At 35.4% G+C, this 21777-nt stretch overlaps 1 protein-coding gene across 1 annotated transcript; it reads right to left on the reverse strand.

Annotated features, from left to right (window-relative positions):
* Window positions 1-8122: 8122 nt before the first annotated feature.
* LOC106060494 (uncharacterized) lies at window positions 8123-21115 on the reverse strand. The gene is made up of 8 exons (XM_056018966.1): window positions 20896-21115; window positions 20383-20530; window positions 18417-18626; window positions 14227-14345; window positions 12713-12824; window positions 11216-11294; window positions 9505-9635; window positions 8123-8656 (listed from the first exon to the last, which is right to left on the reverse strand). The coding sequence occupies exons 1-8, from the start codon at window positions 20921-20923 to the stop codon at window positions 8302-8304; spliced, it is 1182 nt and encodes a 393-aa protein (XP_055874941.1). The 5' UTR covers window positions 20924-21115; the 3' UTR covers window positions 8123-8301.
* Window positions 21116-21777: the final 662 nt, after the last annotated feature.

Raw genomic sequence — 21777 nt, forward strand, 5'->3', positions numbered from 1 at the left:
CTTAAGTGTTTTTGTCTTCTTGACAAATTGTATAAAGTACAAACTGTTATGTTGCGCATCGTAGTGTAAATGTGGAATGGTGCGAATGCGTGTTGAAAGCAGGAGGAGAACCTAAATGGAGGAATGAAGACAATTGAGTGATTATAGTGTTAACTAAGATTAAAGTATTTATAAACTATGATTTAGTCGTTTTGGTGTGAGTGAATCGTTGAAATGTCTTATTATATAATAATACGTAACACAATCGATGCTTTAAAAGGCAAGATAAGTACGTCCTTCGCGAGTCCGTGTGTTAATGTAGAGTAGATCTAGTCTTTCCGCAATTCGATTCGTTTGTTCTTCGCTTTATTGGTTACTCTCCTTTATGACACTGGGGCATACAAGAGAGAGAGTTGCCAAGAAAACAGTTTGTAAACTGCTGTTTTGTTTGTTTTGTTATTGTTGTGTTGTTTTTAACTCACTGTTAAGCCTACCAATGATGGTGTCCTACACTTTAAATAATTGTCTCACTAAGCATAACACTCACATTTAAAGTGTGGGGTCATTGTAATCAGGACAATGTCATCTAGTCACTTCTTCGTTCAAACATCAAGTGCAACTATGAAAACAGAGTCCAAGTCTAACTAAGAGTATGACTTTGCCACAAGATAAAACATATCCTCTCTAAACTAAGAGTGAGACTTTACTACAAGATAAAACATATACTCTCTAAACTAAGAGTGAGACTTTACTACAAGATAAAACATATCCTCTCTAAACTAAGAGTGAGACTTTACTACAAGATAAAACATATACTCTCTAAACTAAGAGTGAGACTTTACCACAAGATAAAACATATCCTCTCTAAACTAAGAGTGAGACTTTACTACAAGATAAAACATATACTCTCTAAACTAAGAGTGAGACTTTACTACAAGATAAAACATATACTCTCTAAACTAAGAGGGAGACTTTACTACAAGATAAAACATATACTCTCTAAACTAAGAGTGAGACTTTACCACAAGATAAAACATATCCTCTCTAAACTAAGAGTGAGACTTTACTACAAGATAAAACATATCCTCTCTAGACTAAGAGGGAGACTTTACTACAAGATAAAACATATCCTCTCTAAACTAAGAGTATGACTTTACTACAAGATAAAACATATCCTCTCTAAACTAAGAGTGAGACTTTACTACAAGATAAAACATATCCTCTCTAGACTAAGAGTAAGACCATAGACTTATATATACTATATCTAGACTGGACATGGAGACTTTTTAACACTACAAATATGTCGTGAAAATGTTTTAGAAAGTTGGATCAAGGCGTTGTTTTGTAAAGTAGTTATAAGAAGTAAAGGCTTTTTTTTTTCAACCCTAACCTATGTTGGCCACACTAACTTGAGATGCTGTCTTGTACTTAACAGAACTGCCTAACTAACACTACAAGTCTCTCTAGCTCGTACAGCTACATTCTCGAGGACTCAAAGGTACATCACAGTCCTTCTGCTTTTCTGTCCTGGATTCAACTCTCTTTCTAACACGCTCTGTCTCTGGTCCGTGAAGGCTCTCGTCACATGACCACAGCACGGGCCATATTTGCCTGTATTAGCAGTACTGCCCCTTGTCCAACAGCCGTTGACCTGCGTGATTCGCCTTAGTCTCGTGTGTCAGTAGGTCACACACACACATTAACCCTTTCAGTCCGCCACTAGGGTTATAACAATATCTTTAGTAAAATGCAAAATATTTTGATGATGTTTTCCGGGGGAGAGGAAGTTGAGTCTTGCTACAATGTTTTTACAAGGGAATAGGGAAGATGATTGTTGGCATTACGCATTATCCAATATTCGCAGTGTCTCAGAATCAACGGATGTCTGGCCTGAGTGTAACCTGATTAAGTCAATTTTTGTTTCCGAGATTCATTATGTTTTAAGTGAATTGTAGGTCTAAACCGTTCGGGATATCCTAGAATGTAGTAAATTAACAGCATGCTTCCAATCCAAGGCTTATAAAGTAGCACGTATTACTTAGGATGACTGTAACTATCAGGAAGTTGTACAGGCAGCAAGGGGTTTTCCTCATTTCCTAGCATGTTACCAGTAAAAGAAAATCGTCTGCGTCATTCTAACATATTTGTCTCCCCTGCACTTAATAATTTAAAGTGCATTGTGCGTCATCGACTTCATACAACTTTTAAAACTAAGTCTCTTGACGTCGAAGCGATTATATGGTATTTCAATTATTGTTTTTAAAATGTCTTATAAAGTCATCGTAATATTTCTTTAAAATGGTTAATGAGTCTAAGATTTCTTGGAACCCGAGTTCGTCCAGCCAATCATATTGCTGAAAATGTTGAAAAATTGTTTGTTAGATGCTATGTAGACAACAAAATTACTGGAGGCATTGATGAGATAGAGGAGGTGGATGAACTGGTTTCTGATAAACACACGTACTTGCGAATCCATGGGACAAGTATAGTGCAGTACAGAGGAGGCCGAGTGTGTTAGGGCGAATATTACACACGTTAGAAGCAAGGTTCGAGTCGTTCTTGGTGACCACTCTAGCTTCTGTCTGGAGGTTAAATGTCTTCTACGTCTAAGAGTTAGTTTGACTTTGAGGAACAGAACACTGCATCCAGTAACGATGACAACCAATGGAAACCAAGATACACAAAAGTCTACCACGTATAATTCCATAATGTCAATAATGTTTTTATTACTAGAGTATACATTTCCCAACGCAACAATGGTCCATATCACATGGTTCAATAGTCGTATACTTAACGTAACATTTATAGCTTCATAAAAAAGCGTCCATGGTAACCAAAACATAAAAGCTATAGTTACGGCAGCCGTTGTTCTAGTTCTTGTCACAAATCTTCGAAACTTTAGAGGTTTAAAAACAGCGAGAAGCCTTTCAAGTGTAATTAGCGCTGGTATTAATGTGTTGACAGAGCGGCCCCAATAGCCTACAAAAAGAAATATCTGTAATGAATACGCTAAGAACAAGTTTAGATTTTCATCGTATTGAAAACCACAAAGCATTGGATAAAATTTGTTTGGTCCAAAGTAGAATATGATCAGTCCGTAGTTCATGGTAGTGAGTAAACACATGTTGTCTGCAAGAACTAGACCGAAGAGGAGTATGTTGGAAGGTTTGTGGAACCCACTGCGTCTCAGTATAACCAGGCTTATCGAGTTGGCGATGAATCCTAGAAGAGACAGGATTGGATTGACGTAGCACTGAATAGAATGTAACAGGAGCAGGTCTTCTAATGAGTTGGCTTTAAAGACGCATAAATAGTAACTAACTTTAGTTGGAGTGATAGAAGCAGGACTTGTCATGGCTATACGAAGTTTTGAAGATGAGTTCTCAGTTGTCACTGTAGTTACGATTGTATGCAATGGCTTCTCCGAATAAACCATTGTCTCTTCCATTGTTTCTTTAATTTTATCTTCGGTTCTCTTTTCACTGCTTGCAAGTCTTCCACACACAGTATAGACATGTAATCGAGCTAAAATTTTAACAATATATGACTGCGTCGCAGTTGTTCTTTGAGTGAATTTGATTCTAATCTTTTTTTTACCACTAGTTAGTTACTTATTTGTTTTTACATAGTCTTAAAGTCAAATATTGAAGTATAGTACTAACAGTCAAATACTGAAATTAGTTAGTGCTACAAGTGAAATTAGTTAGTGCTACAAGTGAAATTACAAGTGAAATTAGTTAGTGCTACAAGTGAAATTAGTTAGTGCTACAAGTGGACTCGCTTAGATTCTGCAGTTCTAAAAATGTGCACATAAATCAAACTCCTTTTAAAAAAACAAAGTTGATCAAGACTTCCTTATTTTGTACACGGAGACACCAAAAATCCATCCTGTGTGTTTATATATTGTTTCGCCGTGTATGAAATTCCAATAATAAGCATTATTATTAGTTCATATGGAAATAGACTGAATTACAGTAAATATTAACATCAGATCACGTGATTAAATACATTTGTTAAAAGGGTTGATGGGCTATTACATGTCCTTGAAAAAAAAAGAATTACAGTTAATATTTACACTAGGTAAATATGAAGACATAATTGTAATAATCACTGGCTGTACCGCTAACAAAGAAGAGTTTCTTTACGAAAGTTAATCCAACAAAGCTTGAAACGCACACTGAATAAATAAGTTCTACATGTCTTACATTCTTCTGGTCTATGTTCGTTTGCACTGTTGTCTAACGAAATGTCTGTTGAACTAACCCAAATATATGCTCTTTCAATGTTTAATTACCTCCGCTAATATAATTATATTTTCCTGCATGTCAAGGTGCACTAGCGTAAAAAAAAAAGCTATCCTACAAGATAAAACAAGATTATTCTTGGTATCGATCTCCCAATGTGTACGAGTCTTATTGTTTAAAGTTTACACAAATCTCTCGTCTTGCCTCGCTAACATGCGAGTCTTTGAAAATTTGTATTACTGACTCAATTCAGACGTCTATATATATCATTATCTAGTAACTAACAATCATGTAAAATATAGGTCTACCTAATGACATTAATTAATCATACATGGTAGTGCGTGTTACCAGAATGTATGCGCGGTTCTAAGTATGAAGTGTGTAATGTGTAAGTATTCAGTCTAACTTGTGATCTAATGGGCATATGATGCAAAGTTCATGTTTCTATGGCCTACGGTCAGTGATAGTGCCATGTGGCTAACAAAACGACCGACAGCTTTTACTTTTTCTAAGCAATGTCGATTATCGATTAGAGTTGGGCGTCTTAAAACTTCCGTGTTTCAAAATCACTCTTCAAATGTTTTAAACTCGAGTCTCTTCGGAAACCAAACGTGCACCACTCAGCATGGACCACCAAGCCCCACAATCTATTTTTTAGAAAGGGAGGATACCTACCCTGATAAGTCAGAATCATTACAGGCAGTGAAATGTTGAACCATTATTTATACTAAATACCCAGTTAAGTCATGGGTTATCTAGATCAGAGAAAACGTATAGGTAACGAAGCCGCAACAAGTAAATTTTTTTTCCCCAACTAATGTTAGGTACCTATTAGAGCTGGGTGTACTCAGCGGCGCCCTAAGGATCCTGAAAATAAAAAATCCCAATCTTCACCGGAATTCGAATCAAGGACCACCAGTTCGGAAGTCAAGCGCTCAGCCACCGAGTCTCCGAAACCTCAACAAGACGTGGCTTAATCATCATATTAATGATGGTGTCTAAGGCAGAGAAATGTATCTGAAAGCAGGCAAGACAACTCCAACAAATATAGTGCAAAGATTTGAAATCTTTCACTTGATAACTCCCCCCCCCCTCTTTTGCAGGTCACACGGGAGTGAAGGGAACATTGAATAGAATCTTAATTGAATTCTACTGTCCAAAAGCTACTCAAGAAATCAAAGTTCCCCAAAAAACCCAGAACTATGTGAATAGCCTTTTTGGGTAGATAGCAGTAGGCATTATTAGAATCAGTCCTTCAATATTCTGTATATGACATTGCATGATGATAGAATCAAAAAGATGAACATTATTGAAAGCTACGAAATAGTTTAACCCATCGGCAATGTCCAGTAAGATTGAACAATAGGCACAAATATCCACAGAATGACCGGGTAGAACCTTAGAACGACCACCATCGCACACACTATTCAACTAACTGATTTTAGGCTCACAAGAGCCAAACATTCATTTTCCTTACATCTTATATGGAAACAATATATTGATGCATTGTTTTCATTTCCATATTCAGTTTCAGTAGTCTTAGTTGAAGCAAAGAGATAGTGAACGCCATTACTGTGAAAGATTTGGATTCTGTCGTAGCTAAACTTAAAGGTTTTACAGTATTTCACTCCACTTGATTTATCCAGAGACCATTGCCTAGTTCCGTTAGCAAAAGTGTCAGGTTCTATTTTTTACTTGGCTCAAGGGGTACTTAAGAAAACTATAACTTGGATCACTTGAGTTGTAGCTACCATGTCACGTCCTTTTGCTTGCTTGTAATACTGTAGAGTCTTACTGGTTGACGTCAGCGTGAGTTATTCATTTGTGAGTGCGTTGTGTGGAGCTTGGACTCTGATTAACTTTCATCATCTACAATAAGTCGTTACGATACACTTTAAAAAGTCCGATATAAACAGGAATGTGGTTTAATGAACATAAAGAATATAATCAAGAATAATAATACTATCCATCTCTATGGCGCTGGCCATGCAAATAGTTATTACTTTATATATTCATGTATGAACAAAATCATTAAGACACTTTAAGTCTCGAAATGCAATATCTCATACTAGTCGACCCGCGGCGTAGCATACCCCGCTATTTTGCAGGGCCGGCCTCAGGCCATTGCAACATCTGCGACCGCAGTGGGCCCCGCACTTTCATAGGACCCGCGCTAATTCTAGGTGTAAATTATTAAATTAAACTATTTTATAACTTATAACAGATTTCCCGCGGCCTCCTGATTTACCAGAAGCTCCTGAAAATCTCCTGAAATTGCAAAATACACGAAAAAGTCATAGAAATCTCCGAAAATTATTAAAATCTCTTGAAAACTCATAAAAATCACTTTAAATATAAAGACAAAAATAGTCATTTTGGGGTGTTATTCAATATGGAAAACGCCAACCGTACGCACGACAAAAAAAAAACGGCATTATGCAATACCCGTAATTGTGGAATCTGGTGAAAGAAGCTTCTCGCGCCTCAAACTAATGAGCGTGATCTGGTTAGGAAATAGAATTTTTATTACATACTGTATGACTTTGCTACACGCAAGGCTCATAAAGTAATTCTGTACGTAGTAAAGAATGAATAAAATGCAAAGACGATATTATTTTTCTAATACAAACTCTTAAATTTCACTTATTATCCGTATTCCTACCTAAACTTGCCCCCCCCCCCCCCGCTAAATCCGTTTCGCACAGGGCCCCACAATGGTTAAAAAGCAGAAATGGAATGGGTTGCCTGAGCCAGCCAGGAAAACCAATGACTTGGCAGAATTCTAGTCATTGTTTAACATGCATGACTAGATGCATGACGCGTAGGACGTACTCATCTTTTTTTTTTAAATAACGTCGCTATTTTATAAGATGAAATAAGATAAGAAATGTGTCAGACATTGAAATGTTGAATCATTAACGAAATGAAGTACCAATTATTATTTAATATGTCTGTTATGGTGTGTGTGTGTGTGTGTTTCTATGGTGACAGTGGGAAGAGGTTAGCTACTGACATGACAAGAACAGAGCGGTACAAAAACTCGTTCGTACCTTACTCGGTCAGACTATATCAACGCCACTCGTTGATCAGGAAACATGAAAAGGACCAAGATGCTTGTGTGTAGTCGCTGAATTAACTCTTTATGTGTGTCTGTTCTATTTATGTGTATGTTTCTGTTGTGTTGTCTTTATATGAGTAAAGAGTCCTTGCTATCACAACAAATTTCCATTAGGATCAATACAGCAGTCTTAGTCTTAGTCTTATTGGTTGTAAATGATGCAACATAGGTGGCAGTGTCGTCATTTGGTCTTAGGACAGACCACTCAGGAACGTGACACTGAAAGGTTGTGTTATTGTAGTGAGTTAGATTTTGTTAAAAGATATTATTACTAACATTTATTTCATTATATCGGAAGCTGATTTTGTCTATATTTTATTTAGTATAATAAGTATATTATATTTAGTATTCTACAATGTATGCAGACATTACTGATATGTAAGTCAATTGTAATCCTTCAAAAGTTTTATCACGTTGAAACGTTTCATTCTATCTAGAATTATGGATTTAAGACGTCGACAAAAACAAATTTTAAAATGTCTGATAAAAAAAATAAGGTATTAAAATACACATTAATGTCTAAAAATTAAAGTAGCTATAATACATAAAACACTAAGCCATAACTTACGAATAGAAAAACAAAACCTTATGAAATACTCAGATTGACACAATGATAGAGGCACATTCTTATTCCATACCCTAGAACAAATTCATTCAATCGCTATTTCTACCCTAGTGCCATTAGAGAATGGAATGGGTTGCCTGAATTAGCCAGAAAAAAACAACGACTTAGCAGAGTTTAAGTCATTGATTAACATGAAATGCATAGGACATAATTGTCTTCTTTTTTTTTTTTGTTTTTGAAGTAACGTCTGTAACAGATAAGATAAGATAATACTCTTTTCACACTTCTTTTGGTTCATTTTGATTTAAAAAAAGAGAATTAGATACTACATATGCTTATTTTGCGTTGGCTACTGAAATGCGTCTATCTCTAAATCGCTTCAATATTAATTCTAACTATTCGCTCAAATGTGTTGTTTCCATGCCATCTTTTTGGGCCCCGTCCTCAAGGAAGAAATAGTGAGACTCCACTTTTCTTTCTTCTTTTTTAGTTCTCTTGGCTGGCACGGGACCCAACAGAACACTTGACGGTACGGGGGCGTTCTCCAGTTGGGTGCTAGAATCCGGATCATTAGCTTGCTCCAAGCCAGAAAAGTCAACCGTTGGCTTGCTGCTGTTGGCGACGTCTTTGAGGGGCTCTGCCACGAGCTTGAAATAGCCATCGTCCACGTCGTCTTTGTCACACTCGCTGTAGCGGGGTGGGTTCTCGTATCCAGGGCTTGAACTTTGTTGAGGAATGGGCGGCATGGGTCTAAGAATAACAGAAAAACAACAGAATGAATTATTCTTCAAGACCTAGGATCAGATGTAAAAAAAAAAAAAAATATTCTTTTGGAGTCTTCAATGCACTATTTTTTCTATATGGTCTATGCAGACTTTTGCAGAAGTTAAAATGATATGCAGTTTTTCTGGGATATATCATACAAGCTTATTTGTAGTTGCAGCAGATTGTTACTCTATGTTATCATGTTGTGGGCTAAAGCCTTCAGAGGCTTCTCAAGCCAACGCTGTAACCACTCTGCTAGCGAAGAGTCTATGAACATGGAAGATTGTATAGTTATCTATTGTTTCCATTTCATGTTTGTGTTCACTAAGCCTGAGATGGAAGCCTAATATAAAGGGGTCTAATTCAGCTTATACCAACACTTCAGTCGAGTACTATTTCTTTCCCTTTTTTAAAATACCAAACAAAGTAATTTATTACCAATAGGTAATTAACTAATTGGTTACATTTTTTAATTTTGATTCGTGTGTTGTCAGGTTTAAGAAATAATTGTGTAAAATTTTAGCTTGATCCGAGATTAGGTGCCGGATAAATCATGTGTACAAGCTTTTGGCCAAACAGGCGGGTACATTAACATATAGACTGAGTTCATATTAATTTTGTAAAATGACATAAATTTACTCATTATTGAAATTGAAAATTAACATAGTAAGCTATTTTGTTTTATGTTTTCATGATATACATACTATTGAGGAAGTAGTTCGATTTATTAAAAAAAAATGTTTGCCCTCATCATTTTTTTTCTCTCACTGTTTCTCACGAATCACGTGATCTAGATCAATTAAATTAAGGAAAACATATTAGGAGTTATCTACCTGTACTTCATTCCTATCATGACTGGATCCAAATAACCTCCGTCGTCCTGAGCTCCTGGCGTATGTTGTATGTATCTGGATGGTAGAGACGGAGGATTGACTTGAGGAGACTGTCCATATCTGTTTAATGACTAAAACAAAAACAAACAAGGTTACAAAGACAGTTTGTGTGGAAACACAAACTCAAAATCGGCCCCCGAAGTGGTCCACCCAGGCAGGCTTCAATATTTTCAGAAAGAACATCCAAATGAAATTATATCAAAGACAAATGAGCGATAAGAATGGAGAAAGAAGGTTGACTGATCTTGTGTAGTGCCCCAACGGTGCAGAAGATCAAAGGATAGGTGCAAGTGAATGCAAAGTTAGATGTGAACCTGGCCTAACTAGTTCCCCTTTCAAACCTTGTGTTCTATAGGGCAGATGATGTAAAGTTCATCTGTTTTTGTGGACTACGGTTAGCGAGGGTGTCATGTAGCCAGCACAACGACCAACCGCCTTTACTTTTCCCCAACTAATGTCAGGTATCCATTAGAGCTGGGTAGACTCAGAGGCGCCCAAGGATTCCAAAGTTGAAAATCCCAGTCTTCACCAGGATTCGAACCCGGGACCCTCGGTTCGGAAGCCAAGCGCTTTACCGCTCAGCTACCGCGCCTCTCCTGGCCTAACTGAAGTCTTATAAATAATGTAATTGTTTTGAAAAGGCTCAATCTCTTATTCGAATCCTTAAAAAAAAAATCCGCTATAAAGAAAAAAAGATCAAGAAATTGAAATTTATAACATTACTATTCGTTTTAAATTAGTTCTAACTTATAATGCATACTAATTAGCTTTTTCTCTTTAAAAAACTGCTTGCATAACTGATTTTAAAAATTAGATTTTTCGCTTTCAGGGGAAAAAAGTAGCCTTTGCATCAGAACTTTGAATGGTCTAAAATATTGTGATGTCGGATTTTCAATATCTTTTCTAGTTTACGAGATCTAAACGGGACAGACGGACAGACATTTCACACAAAACTAATAGCGTCTTTTCCCCTTTCGGGGGCCGCTAAAAAAGAACAAAGATGTCAACATCTACAGAATGACGTATGTCTATGTCGATATAGAACTTGAACTTGTTAACACCTCGTCATCTATTATAACTTACATTGTGCAAGATAAAACGTAAAACGTATTGGCCTTTTTTTCTTACAGTATTGCGATCTAACGGGATCGTCCTGTAACATGATACATTTATTTTGTATTTGTGCTGTCGGCCTGTACCAGCGTATGTTCTCTCAGGGGCTGGATCGTACTTGGATACTCCTTTCAAAAAATCCAAGAAATTCTTGTGAATTAATAATTCTAGTATCATGTGACGTCATACTGTCGCGCTGCAGTAAAAATTAGACCGACAGCACTTTCGATACATAAATGTCTCTTCATTCTGTATTGACGGAGATAGGGTTGCGGTTGTTGATAGCTTATAGTTCATAGTTTCTGATACTCACGCTGTAAATATTTAAACCTGCCCTTCCACCTGCCTAAGTGGACCACTTCGGGGGACCGATACTGTGGTAGTGTTTCCACACAAACTATCTTTTGTTAGAAAAGACATTGGGAGTACCTTGACTTTACTAAGTCATTGTAACATGATCTAACATCTCAATTTATAGGAGGCCACACCAAAGAATGTATTCCGTCAATATGTCCTTTGTTCAGTTATTTACACTTACTTTATCATCCAAAACTTCTTGGTAAACTTGTCCATCGGAACTTCCCGGTACATAGACTACACTGCGGTTAGTTTGGGCTCTGAAAGAAGATATTACAAAAAAATGACAGAGATAGAAGAAAAGAAATAAAACAAATAAAATATAAATGAAAATTTTAAAAAAGTTTACATTGAGTGAAATTGCACCAATTAATTTGAACCAATCATTAAATTACATTAAATAACAATAATGCAATAGTGCGATTGGAAATAATTTTATTTATATTATTTTTGGTTTAACGCAACATTCATGCTTTCAAATTGCTCAGTGCGCTATTGTACGATCAATTTTCATTTTGTGTGGACCATTGGGGGGGGGGGGGGATATCTGGAAGAAGGTTTCCGTGCTGCTTTTTCAAAAACAGTTTTAAAAAGAAAAGCTGCTTGATTCTGAATTCGAAGTCCCCACGAAGGAAGGTCGACTAGTGCTAGCCACTGAGCTCTCAAATTACTTTAATTAAAATAGGCCTATACTTAATTTAGAAATGTTATCCTACGATCTTATTCTCTACACAAAACTCACTCCATTAACTTAGTACACACTAATGTTTATCGAAAAAAACAATATTAATTAATTACGAGTAATTTGTTTCTTTTTTCATTGATTCTTTTGTTGTCATCGACAAGGAATAACCTTGCAAGAGTTACCATTTAATTCGAGATTGGGAAGTGGGAGAAAAAAAGGGTAAAATAATCCACCTAGACAAACAGATTGAGTTCGTATACGTTTTGTTTGAAAAAAAAGCGTTTCAATTAAATCTTGTAATTAAAGTAATGCTTCATAGCTATTTTCATATTGGATCTACTTATCTGAAAAGAATAGCATTGCATTTAAAACTAGATCTAGAGATTTGTCAGCAAGTTTTTATAAATTATAATATGAATTAAGTTTAATAATATCTTCTTGTTTACAAAATAGTTTTTTTTTTTGACAGGTATTTAAGAATACATTGAGAATGTAAACCCTTTTTTTTAGTTTGAGGGTCAATTTAGCGTCCTTGACATTATCTAGTTGAAATCTCCAATATTCAAAACCTTCTTGGTGCTGATCATAAGCAGTCAAAAAACGTAGACACTGAAGAAAACTTTCCAAAGAAAATGTCCAAGTTCGTCTATTTATTTATTCAACTCCTTATTCAACTCCTTATTGAATACAAGGAAACATTCGAGTCAAGTGCGGGAATTCCCTCTGAAGCTGTGTAAAACTATTTGTAAAAAAAATATTCTTTGATGTCATTTTGTACAATTTCATTTATTTAAAAAAAAAGTTAGATTTAATTTTAAGATGATTGCATAATTAGGAAAAACTATGACGATCAAATCAGAGTTTTCACTGTGTAACTAAAGAAGATTTACATAAACTGTCAATATTTTAGGGAAATTGATACCACTTTTTGAAATTCAAGAATAATTATTTTCCCTTTTTTAAAATCTTTTTATAAGCTAATGGTAGAAATACCTTTTTAATTTCTGTTTTCTTCTGTACCACCAAATGCCGAGGCAGACGATCAGAAGCAGAAGTACAAGAGTTCCGACACCGATCCCAATAATGACTGGCGTCTTTAGACCAGCTTCAAGTAAAGAGTAGAAGCTTTTAGTAAATAGGTTTACATAATACATGCATACATTTACATTAAATGATTGCTGACCATTTTTCTAATTACTTTTTAAAACCTGTTATGTCAACATGTTCCATAATTTCAAAATTATTTTTTTGTTTCTTTTAGAGAAATTTAAAGAAATTGAAAAAGTAAAAAAAAAGTTACGTTTAATCTAAAAGAAAATTACTAACAAGTAAAATATACAAACAAATACTTTAAAAAAAAACAAAGCTTATGTCAAGCGTTACTTGTATCAATTAGTTTGGTTCAGTCGTGTAATTAAATTTGTAATAGATCTACTAGACTCTAGACTAACCATAAAAGTGTATTTACAAAATAAAAAAAAAAAGAGAGCGAACTGAATTCGAACTAATGGCTCAAGCTTTCTCTTACTTCTGAAGCCAACGCGATAACCACTCTACTAGCGAATAGTCTCTGAAAATGGAAGATTGTAGAGTTATCTATTGTTTCTAGTTCATGTTTGTGTCCACTAAGCCTCAGACGACAATCTATAAAGGGGGCTAATTCAGCTTATACTACCACTTCAGTCAAGTACAAATGAATTACCAATAGTTAATTAACTAATTGGTTAATTTTAAAAAATGATTCTTGTGTTGTCAGGTAAAAGAAATAATTGTGCAAAATTTCATCTTGGTATGATATTGGGTGTGGGAGAAATACCATGTACAAACTTTTTAACAGGCAGACAGTTAGAGTACGTAGATATAAGCTTTGTTATAACAAAAAAAAGGAACTAATAATAGAATGTGGCAGATAAGCTTCTGGCCAGACAGACAGACGGACGTACAGACAGATAAACAGACAGAGTGAGCTTTGTAAAAACCACCATTCTTCTCAAAAACCTTGTGCAATTTTTTTTTCCAGATCTACATCCAGTACACACATCTAGATTAATAGAAACAAAAAAAAACAACAACTAAATTTATCGAAATCTTAGATATCCCTGCAATTTTCCTTTTTTTTATCAGCCTAAGTGGTTGACTCCCAGTTCGGCATAGGATTTCCTCGTTTGAGACCCGATCTCCACGATTTTAGAACTGGAAGTCCACCACTTAGTGAGGTTGTGACAGATTGTCGCAAGAGGTTTGCGGGACAAAATGAACTACACATACCAAGAGTCGCAATGACATGGAGGCCAATACGAGGAAAGCGCAAACAGGTACGTCCTCGTATAACTTGGCGCCACACTTTCATGGAGAACCTCAGGGCAGTAGACACCAGCTGGGAAGAGGCTTCAGACATTGACATATCTTTGTGGAGACAGCTTGCTGCCCAATGCGTAGAACGGCGCGGGAGGACCTAATTCTAAGTCTACATAAGCGACAACTTAGGAAAAGAGAAACTTATCTACCTGACTGTGTTAAAAGTTGACACTTGCACTGCAGACTCTGTATTTCACTGTTGAAGAATGATTCCACTGTCCGATGATTTTGGGTAGAATTACAGATTTCCTTTCTGATTTTGGCACGCCTTAATCGGAATGTAAACAGATAATTTAAAAGGATACGCAAACAAACACTCGATTCAACACAACAAAACGTTTTTTTTAAAGCAATTCAAAATTTAAACAAAAATAGAAACATAAATATTTTTAAAAATTTTAACAATTATTTGTAATTGTATCAATTAGCTTGGATCAGCCAGCCATCAGTCATTTGCAATTGATCTAGACTAAAAAAAATTATAAATCTGTGCTATTAAAAATATTTTTATCAAATGTTTTCGTTTAGCACAATTTCATGCTTTTAGCTTTCTCAAAGAGAGAGAAATATGTATCTGTGGGAATGTTACCGTGATTGCTTTTTAAATGTATTTTTAAAAAAAGTTGTACGTCTTTTTTCGAACTCAAGCTCAAGCCTCCTCAAGAAGACTAATTCAAATTATACCACCACTTCAGTCAAGTACAATTTCTTTCCCTTTTTAATAACAAAGAAAATAATTAATTACCTATAGTAATTTAATTTAATTTTTTTAATTGATTCTTGTTTTGTCAGGTAACAAAAAAATTTGCGAAATTTCAACTTGATCCGAGATTGGGTGTGGGAGAAAAAACGTGTACAAACTTTGTACCAGACAGACAGAATGAGTTGATGTAAGCTTTGTAACAAAAAAAAAGGGATTCCTAGACTCCTACTTTATGCTCAAATACAGTTGGATAGAATTAGAGTGATCGGATTGGATTGGATCGGATCAGTTCGTCATTGAAAATTGCCTGTATGAGGATCGAACCCAAGACATTTGCGTTATTAGCTTGACACTCTATCATTGCCAGTTTCGGGAATTTCAAACTTACAGCCACGCCTTTTCACATCCTAACTTTTTTTTACATGCAGAGTCGTAGCTTATAGTGGGAGCTTATAGTGATAGCTTATAGTAGGGAATGTATTGAAACCATACGAATATTTCTAATCAATTAATTAATGTCTTTAAATAGTTTAGACTTACACTATCTTAAAAGTAAAGTACCTCCTTTGAAACCTTGCGATCTATGGGGCAGATGATCTACTTCTTTGGCAAACGGTTAACGAGAAGGGTGTCTTGTGGCCAGCACAACGACCGACCACCTTTACTTTCCCCAACTAAAGTCAGGTACCGATTAGAGTTGGGTGGACTCAGGGGCGTCCTTAAAATCACCGAGATTTGAGCACGGTACCTCTCCGTACGGAAGCCAAGCGCTTTACCACTCAGTCCGTACCCTCCCCTCCCCCAGACATAATGGAGCAACTATTTACATTTTTTTAAATTAGGAAAATAGCTCTTGATAAAGTTCACACCTTTTCACACTTAGATTACGTTATTGTTGGGATAATTAATTCTGGGGTCTATCCATTGTGCTGTCAACAGAGTTGAGCCGAAACTCTTGAAGCTTGATTGAACAAAGCGCACTGTCTGGGTGCGGTCTAAGCTAATGTTCATATTTAACACTTTAATATACAATGTGTGAGCTGGCGCTCCTAGATCTAATTTTTTATCTATTTATATCTGTATTTTAATTGGTAAACTATCTAGGCTAGTGCCGAGTGCATGCATGGTTCCCGCCAGCTCTTTAATGTTAGAGTTAGTTTAGGTGAGTCATGACCTGGCTCTATAAATAGAAAGGGTGCGGTCAGTTCTTTCTTTTTCCGGTGTTGACCGTTGGTCAGTGTGACAATGTAGGAGTTAATAGTTATTTAATTGTAGTGTAAATTTCAGCTGGGACCGCCTGCTATAATTCCTGTCGTTACGTCTACTGCCTAACTGTGCGGTAGTACCGCCATTATTACCGCCTGCTGCCTAGCTGCCTTTATTAGTATATTACTGTCACAGTTAAGCTGTCTGCTGTACTGTTGTGTTTAGTGTTGGTATTTTTAGGTGTAATCTAGTAAAGATAGTTAGACATTTGGGTTTCTTATTAGTGTTTGTAGTGGTATAGTCAGGTTGATTAGTTGTTTATTTCTAAGTTTATTTAGTTGTTTTTGTAAATTTTTTTTTTTTTCGTATTCATCTATATTTTTATTGCTTTGTAAGTTTGTTGTAAATAAATTGTATATAAGTTTTGTTTTATAAATTTAGTTTAGTTTGTTCTTTTAGTTAGCTAGATTAGTTTAGTTTAGTTTAATTGTGCTGTCTGGTTGCTTAGGCGACTCTAGCCCCTTGGTCGCTGACCGAGGTGCACAGATTGGGCCCACCCAGTAGAGCTACCACCTGCCTACTGTAAAAATATTGAATAAATGATGAGCAGCAGATACCATAAAAAGGCCTCACTCAGTTAGCGCCACCCTGACCTGCTCACAAATGGGTCGGACTCACCGGACGCACGGACTAGAGTACGTGGCCAAAGGCCGAGCACACCGGGAAACCCCGCTATTGTCATACAGTTTACCAAGCTAACCGTGCAGGACTCGCCATTGACGTAACGGTCCTTTGACGAACGGCGCATGGATTTTGACAAGGTCGTGGAGATTTCTCTTACAACTCCGCACTGTGCGATGGGAATGCTCTCACAGTCCCACTGGTGTCTTGTGTTGCTACCTATTCAGCCTAATCGCTTCCTCTAACAATCTTTTCCACCCGAGTGTCACGTTGAGGCAGTACAGTGTAACCGGGTCTGCTCTACCCAAGATTTTCAGTAGGTGAAGACCAAACTGCAAACATAAACGGAACGGGATGCAAATCGGGTTTCAAAAACAAAGAGTGTTGTTTTTTTTAAGCCTAAACGTTTAACAACACTGGGTGCCATTTATTATTTTAGTAACTAAAAGCATAATGGCTAGCTACAGTGCATGTAGTTTCATATCATAAATAACAAAAGATAGTTTTATAGACTTAGATTTAAAGTAAAAATGCTTAAAAAAAAAAAAAGTTGATGACTCGTCGATATTTGGATATTTATTTTTTTGTGTGTGTGGATATCCCGTGGCAGTAGCTCCGCCTGATCTCGCCGAAATCCTGCCCAGTGGGTACAACGTAGTGATGATATTAAGCTGCTTCACAATTCATGGTTATAGCAAAAAAATAAATAAATAATAAGGTTTAAGGTGTAAAGAATGGAATGAGGAAGTAGTCGCAGTTGCTGCGCTTTAATAACGAGAGGAGGAATAGAAATGTTTATACATTTGAATCCTGGTGACGTCTTAGATTTCTAATTTTTACATTTATGTTTCACGCTAAGCTAGAATGTGTTCATGATATTAATTAGGGTAAAACATGAAGGCGTTAGGTCATTGTGTTGGTCGCATGAGACAGTTAGGTAATTTTTTTTTTCATTTTAATGTGTAGTATATATTACAATGATTAAAAAAATAATAATAAAATAAATCCTTTAAAAAAAACAAAAGCTTATCTAAAGGGGAAGAGCTCCGACTTAAAACAATATCTTTCAATAAAGGACAAGCTATTTCCCTTATTCGATATTAAAATATTTAATTACCAATAATTAGTGGACAAATTTATTTATTTTTTTTAAATACTGACTCATGTTTTGTTAGGTACCATAAATATTTGTTTAAAGTTTCAACATGATCGGTGAATGCGCGAGGGAGAAATAGCGTTAACAGTTATTTATAGGGATTAAACCCAATAAAGTTAGTCATATATGTGCATACTGAAGGATTAATTTCCCTTGTCGTTTCAAACAAAATAATTATTTACTAGTAATTAATTGACTAATAGGTTAATTTTCTTTAATGATTCATGCCTTGTCAATGCCAATAAGTAATTCTGCGAAGTTTCAATTTGATCCGAGAATGGGTGCGGGAGAAATAACGTGTAAAAATTTGTTATCAGACAGACAGAAAGACAGACAGAGTCAGTTGAAATAAGGTTTGTTAAAAGAAATAGTTGTTATTTTTAGTTGACACCAAGAGTGCGTCACTAAACACTGACCATCACAAAATATGTTTTGGCATTTTTCGTTTAACACTTTACAACACTTGGTGACAATTCTGCCATTGTGTTCAGTTAGTTGACCTCTAACCTTCATCATCAATGGAGCTTAACTTATTAATAAGAACGACCCAGTTTTATATAACATGTTACATATCAAAAGTTTGTGTTACTAACAGACATATTTCCTCAACTCTGTTTGTTCTCCCAGTGTGCCCATATAATTCTTTCAAACATTTATTAATGGCCTGCCACGTCTTGTTTTTGGTGTTGTCGAGTTGATTCCGCAAATTGTTTTCAAGGTCTTCTCGAATCTCTTCCCGTTCAGTGGCCGAGCACTTTCCTGTCAGAGTTGTGTATGTCTCATTCTTAGTTCTGTACACCAGGCTAGAACCAAAGCAGAATTTTTTAAAAATTAAAACGCAATGTAAAACAAGCAAAATACTTTTAAAAAAAACAACTTAAAAAGAGCTCACGGCTCAGCAGCTAAAAGCTAAAATCAAATCTTATATTAAGTGTATCAATTAGTATGTAATAAGCCTCAGTCGAAAATCTATAAAGGGGACTAATTTAGCTTCTACCACCACTTCAATGGAGTACTAACCTTACAACTTATTTTAGATACCAAACTTAGAACTTTATTACCAATAGTTAAGTAACTAATTGGTTGTTGTTTTTTAAAATTGATTCTTGTGTTGTCAGGTAGAAGAAATAGTTGTGCAAAATTTCAGATGGATACGATATTGGGTGCCGGAGAAATAACGTGTAAAAATTTTCGGCCAGACAGACAGACAAACAGACAGAGTGAGCTGATATAAGCTTTGTTAAAATCATATTAAACTTCTTTCCCTTTTCGTGGATTAGACGCGTTTCTTATAATTAGACTATTATGTCATAAAGAGCTACCACTAGAGATAGCGTCAATACTGCATCCGAAACTTAAAAGGTGTTTCTTCCAAGCCACGAGTGGACATGGATGAAAGAAATGATTCTATGCGAGGGATCTTTATCAAGCATGAAATAGAGAAATTGGGAACGTTAAGTAGTCAATAATAGCCACTCGAACACTTCCAAATTCAGCAGACGTTGAAGGAATGTTCATTGCAGTATCCTCAAACCTGACTTTCTACATACAAACGTCATAACGACAATACAGTCAATAACATTTAGATTGTGCAAATCATTGATATTATTAATCTAGAGTTCGCTTAGGTATAACTATTGTACACCAGTTTATTACATAATAAACTTAACGTTATTACAGTTTGATGTGAACATTAATTGGTTATGCGTCATTTGCACGTATTGATAAAGATAATCGTAGATGCCATTAAACATTTATTTTTCTTCAATTTTGTTATATATTTTTTTTAATATTGGTGATTAGCTTTTAGTAAAATATTTTTTTTTTTAAGTTTATAATTAGTTGAAGTTAAATTTTTAAATAATTTTTAAAATGTAGGTCAACTCCCTTCACCCGATGTGACTAGATACATATTATCCGTCCTTGATATTTGTATTGGTCATTGAGCGAACCATGACAATAAAAAATGGCATTCAGTGTACCCTACCTGGCCTACCTCCACACTTGGCTATTCTTTTATCTGTCGTTCTTATCTTCTTATAGATTACAGACGTTACTTCAAAAAAAGAAGATAATTACGTCCTACGCATTTCATGTGTCAATCTAGTCACGCTCTTTAATCAGTGACTTAAACTCTGCTAAGTCGTTGGCTTTCCTGGCTGATTCAGACAACCCATTCCATTCTCTAATGGCACTAAGGAAGAATCAGCACTTGTATGAATTAGTCCTAGCATATAGAATAAGAAAGGTGCCTCTAGGATGTGCATTCAGCATACATTATTTAGGTTAACAGAGCTTCTAAAAATATTAGTTGTTTTTTTTCCATGAGTCAATAATTCCTCCTAGCACTGCCAAGAACGAGATTCGTTAAGAATTTTAAAAAATCCAATTAATTATAAAGCTAACTATTACTATGCGACTATGTTTATATTATCTTTATAAAAACTAGATATAATTCAATGCAATGCATTTAAAAACCCACAAAAACCCAATTAAACTCAACCATTTTCCTCACAAAATAAAAAGCCTGGATTTCTCTTAAGCCTGATTCAAACATACCCGCATGTTTTATTGAGACTTAGATTCTCCCCTCTAATGATTGTCAGTTGATTCTCCTCTGCCAGTAGTTGGTCTATACAGTCAGTCAGTTTAGAGCACTTCTTTTTCAGGATATCTGCATATTTTTTAATGTAATCAGCATAGGTTCCTGTAGAAGATTTTTTTTTAAAAATTCATTCTATAAAAATGCAAGCAAAAACTTTTTCTTTGAATTGGTTTAAATCTTATACTAACCACGAATGAATGAAGTATCTCTATTCACGAAAATATTGGAGGTTTACTAATTTCACGTGTCATAAAAAAAAGTTTATTAACATGCATGACTAGATTGAGACATTAAATGCATAGAACGTAATTATCTTCTCTTTTGAGGTGACCTCTGTAATCTATAAGATTTAAAATATCTATTATAAACATTTCCACACTTATTCTGCGATTGAACTAAACAGAGTACTTTGAAATGTTTGAAGAATAAAGTAGAAAGAGTTTATATCAGCCACATTTGAAACTTACCAACTGCATTACATGTGTCTACCGCCATTGTTGTTTAATATAAAAAAATCTCCTACGCTATTAGTAAATCCGAATATGAGATTGAGCACCAATCTTTACTTTTAACTGTAAAATAAAAGAGCTTTCCTAAATTTGCATAAAAAAAGAACACCAGCAAACATCTCAGATTACCAACAACCTCAAACTCTAGCTGTCAAAAGGACATTATATTGATTAAAAAAAAATTTTCAACGTATGGAAACTAAATATCTTAAAGTGTTGCACAAAGCAATAATGTGTTCAAAGTGTTTCTGTCTTTCCGGCTTCAACTGTAGATCCCTTCACAAATTCACTTAAGAGGTTCATATCTCACCAATTTGACAATGGGGTCCTTTGGCCTACAGAAAGCTATCAAGAAGAAAATTTAGAGATAATAATGTTTGTAAACTTCATTTCATTTGTTGTTGATTTTACTCACTATTAAGCCTGCCTATGATAAAGTCAGACACTTCAATACAATTATACAAAGTGTGTCACTGACACTGAAACTGAGACAGAGACCATTGTTGTCAGAACGTAGTCATCAAATCACTTCCTCATTTGCGATACAGAATCTTAGGATCAAATTCAGCGTAGTTGGCAGCTGCTCCAGATTTCAGTTTGTCCTATTGTCATGTTTGGTCTAATTGCCATAGGCAAAAACTCTCACACTAAACAAAGCGCTACGCTTTACAACTCTCAATTCAGTATTTGATTAAGTATTAAGTTGTGAACTTCTGTTTGTAAGATATAGTTTAGAATGAAAGCTCCTCCTTCGTGGTCGAAGATGAGCCCATCTCTCAATTCTTATGAACACGAAGATGGCTATAGAGTCCGACCCTCTTTTAAAAAACCGGACACACA

This window comes from Biomphalaria glabrata, chromosome 2, assembly GCF_947242115.1.
Source record: "Biomphalaria glabrata chromosome 2, xgBioGlab47.1, whole genome shotgun sequence".
Classification (NCBI taxonomy): domain Eukaryota; kingdom Metazoa; phylum Mollusca; class Gastropoda; family Planorbidae; genus Biomphalaria; species Biomphalaria glabrata.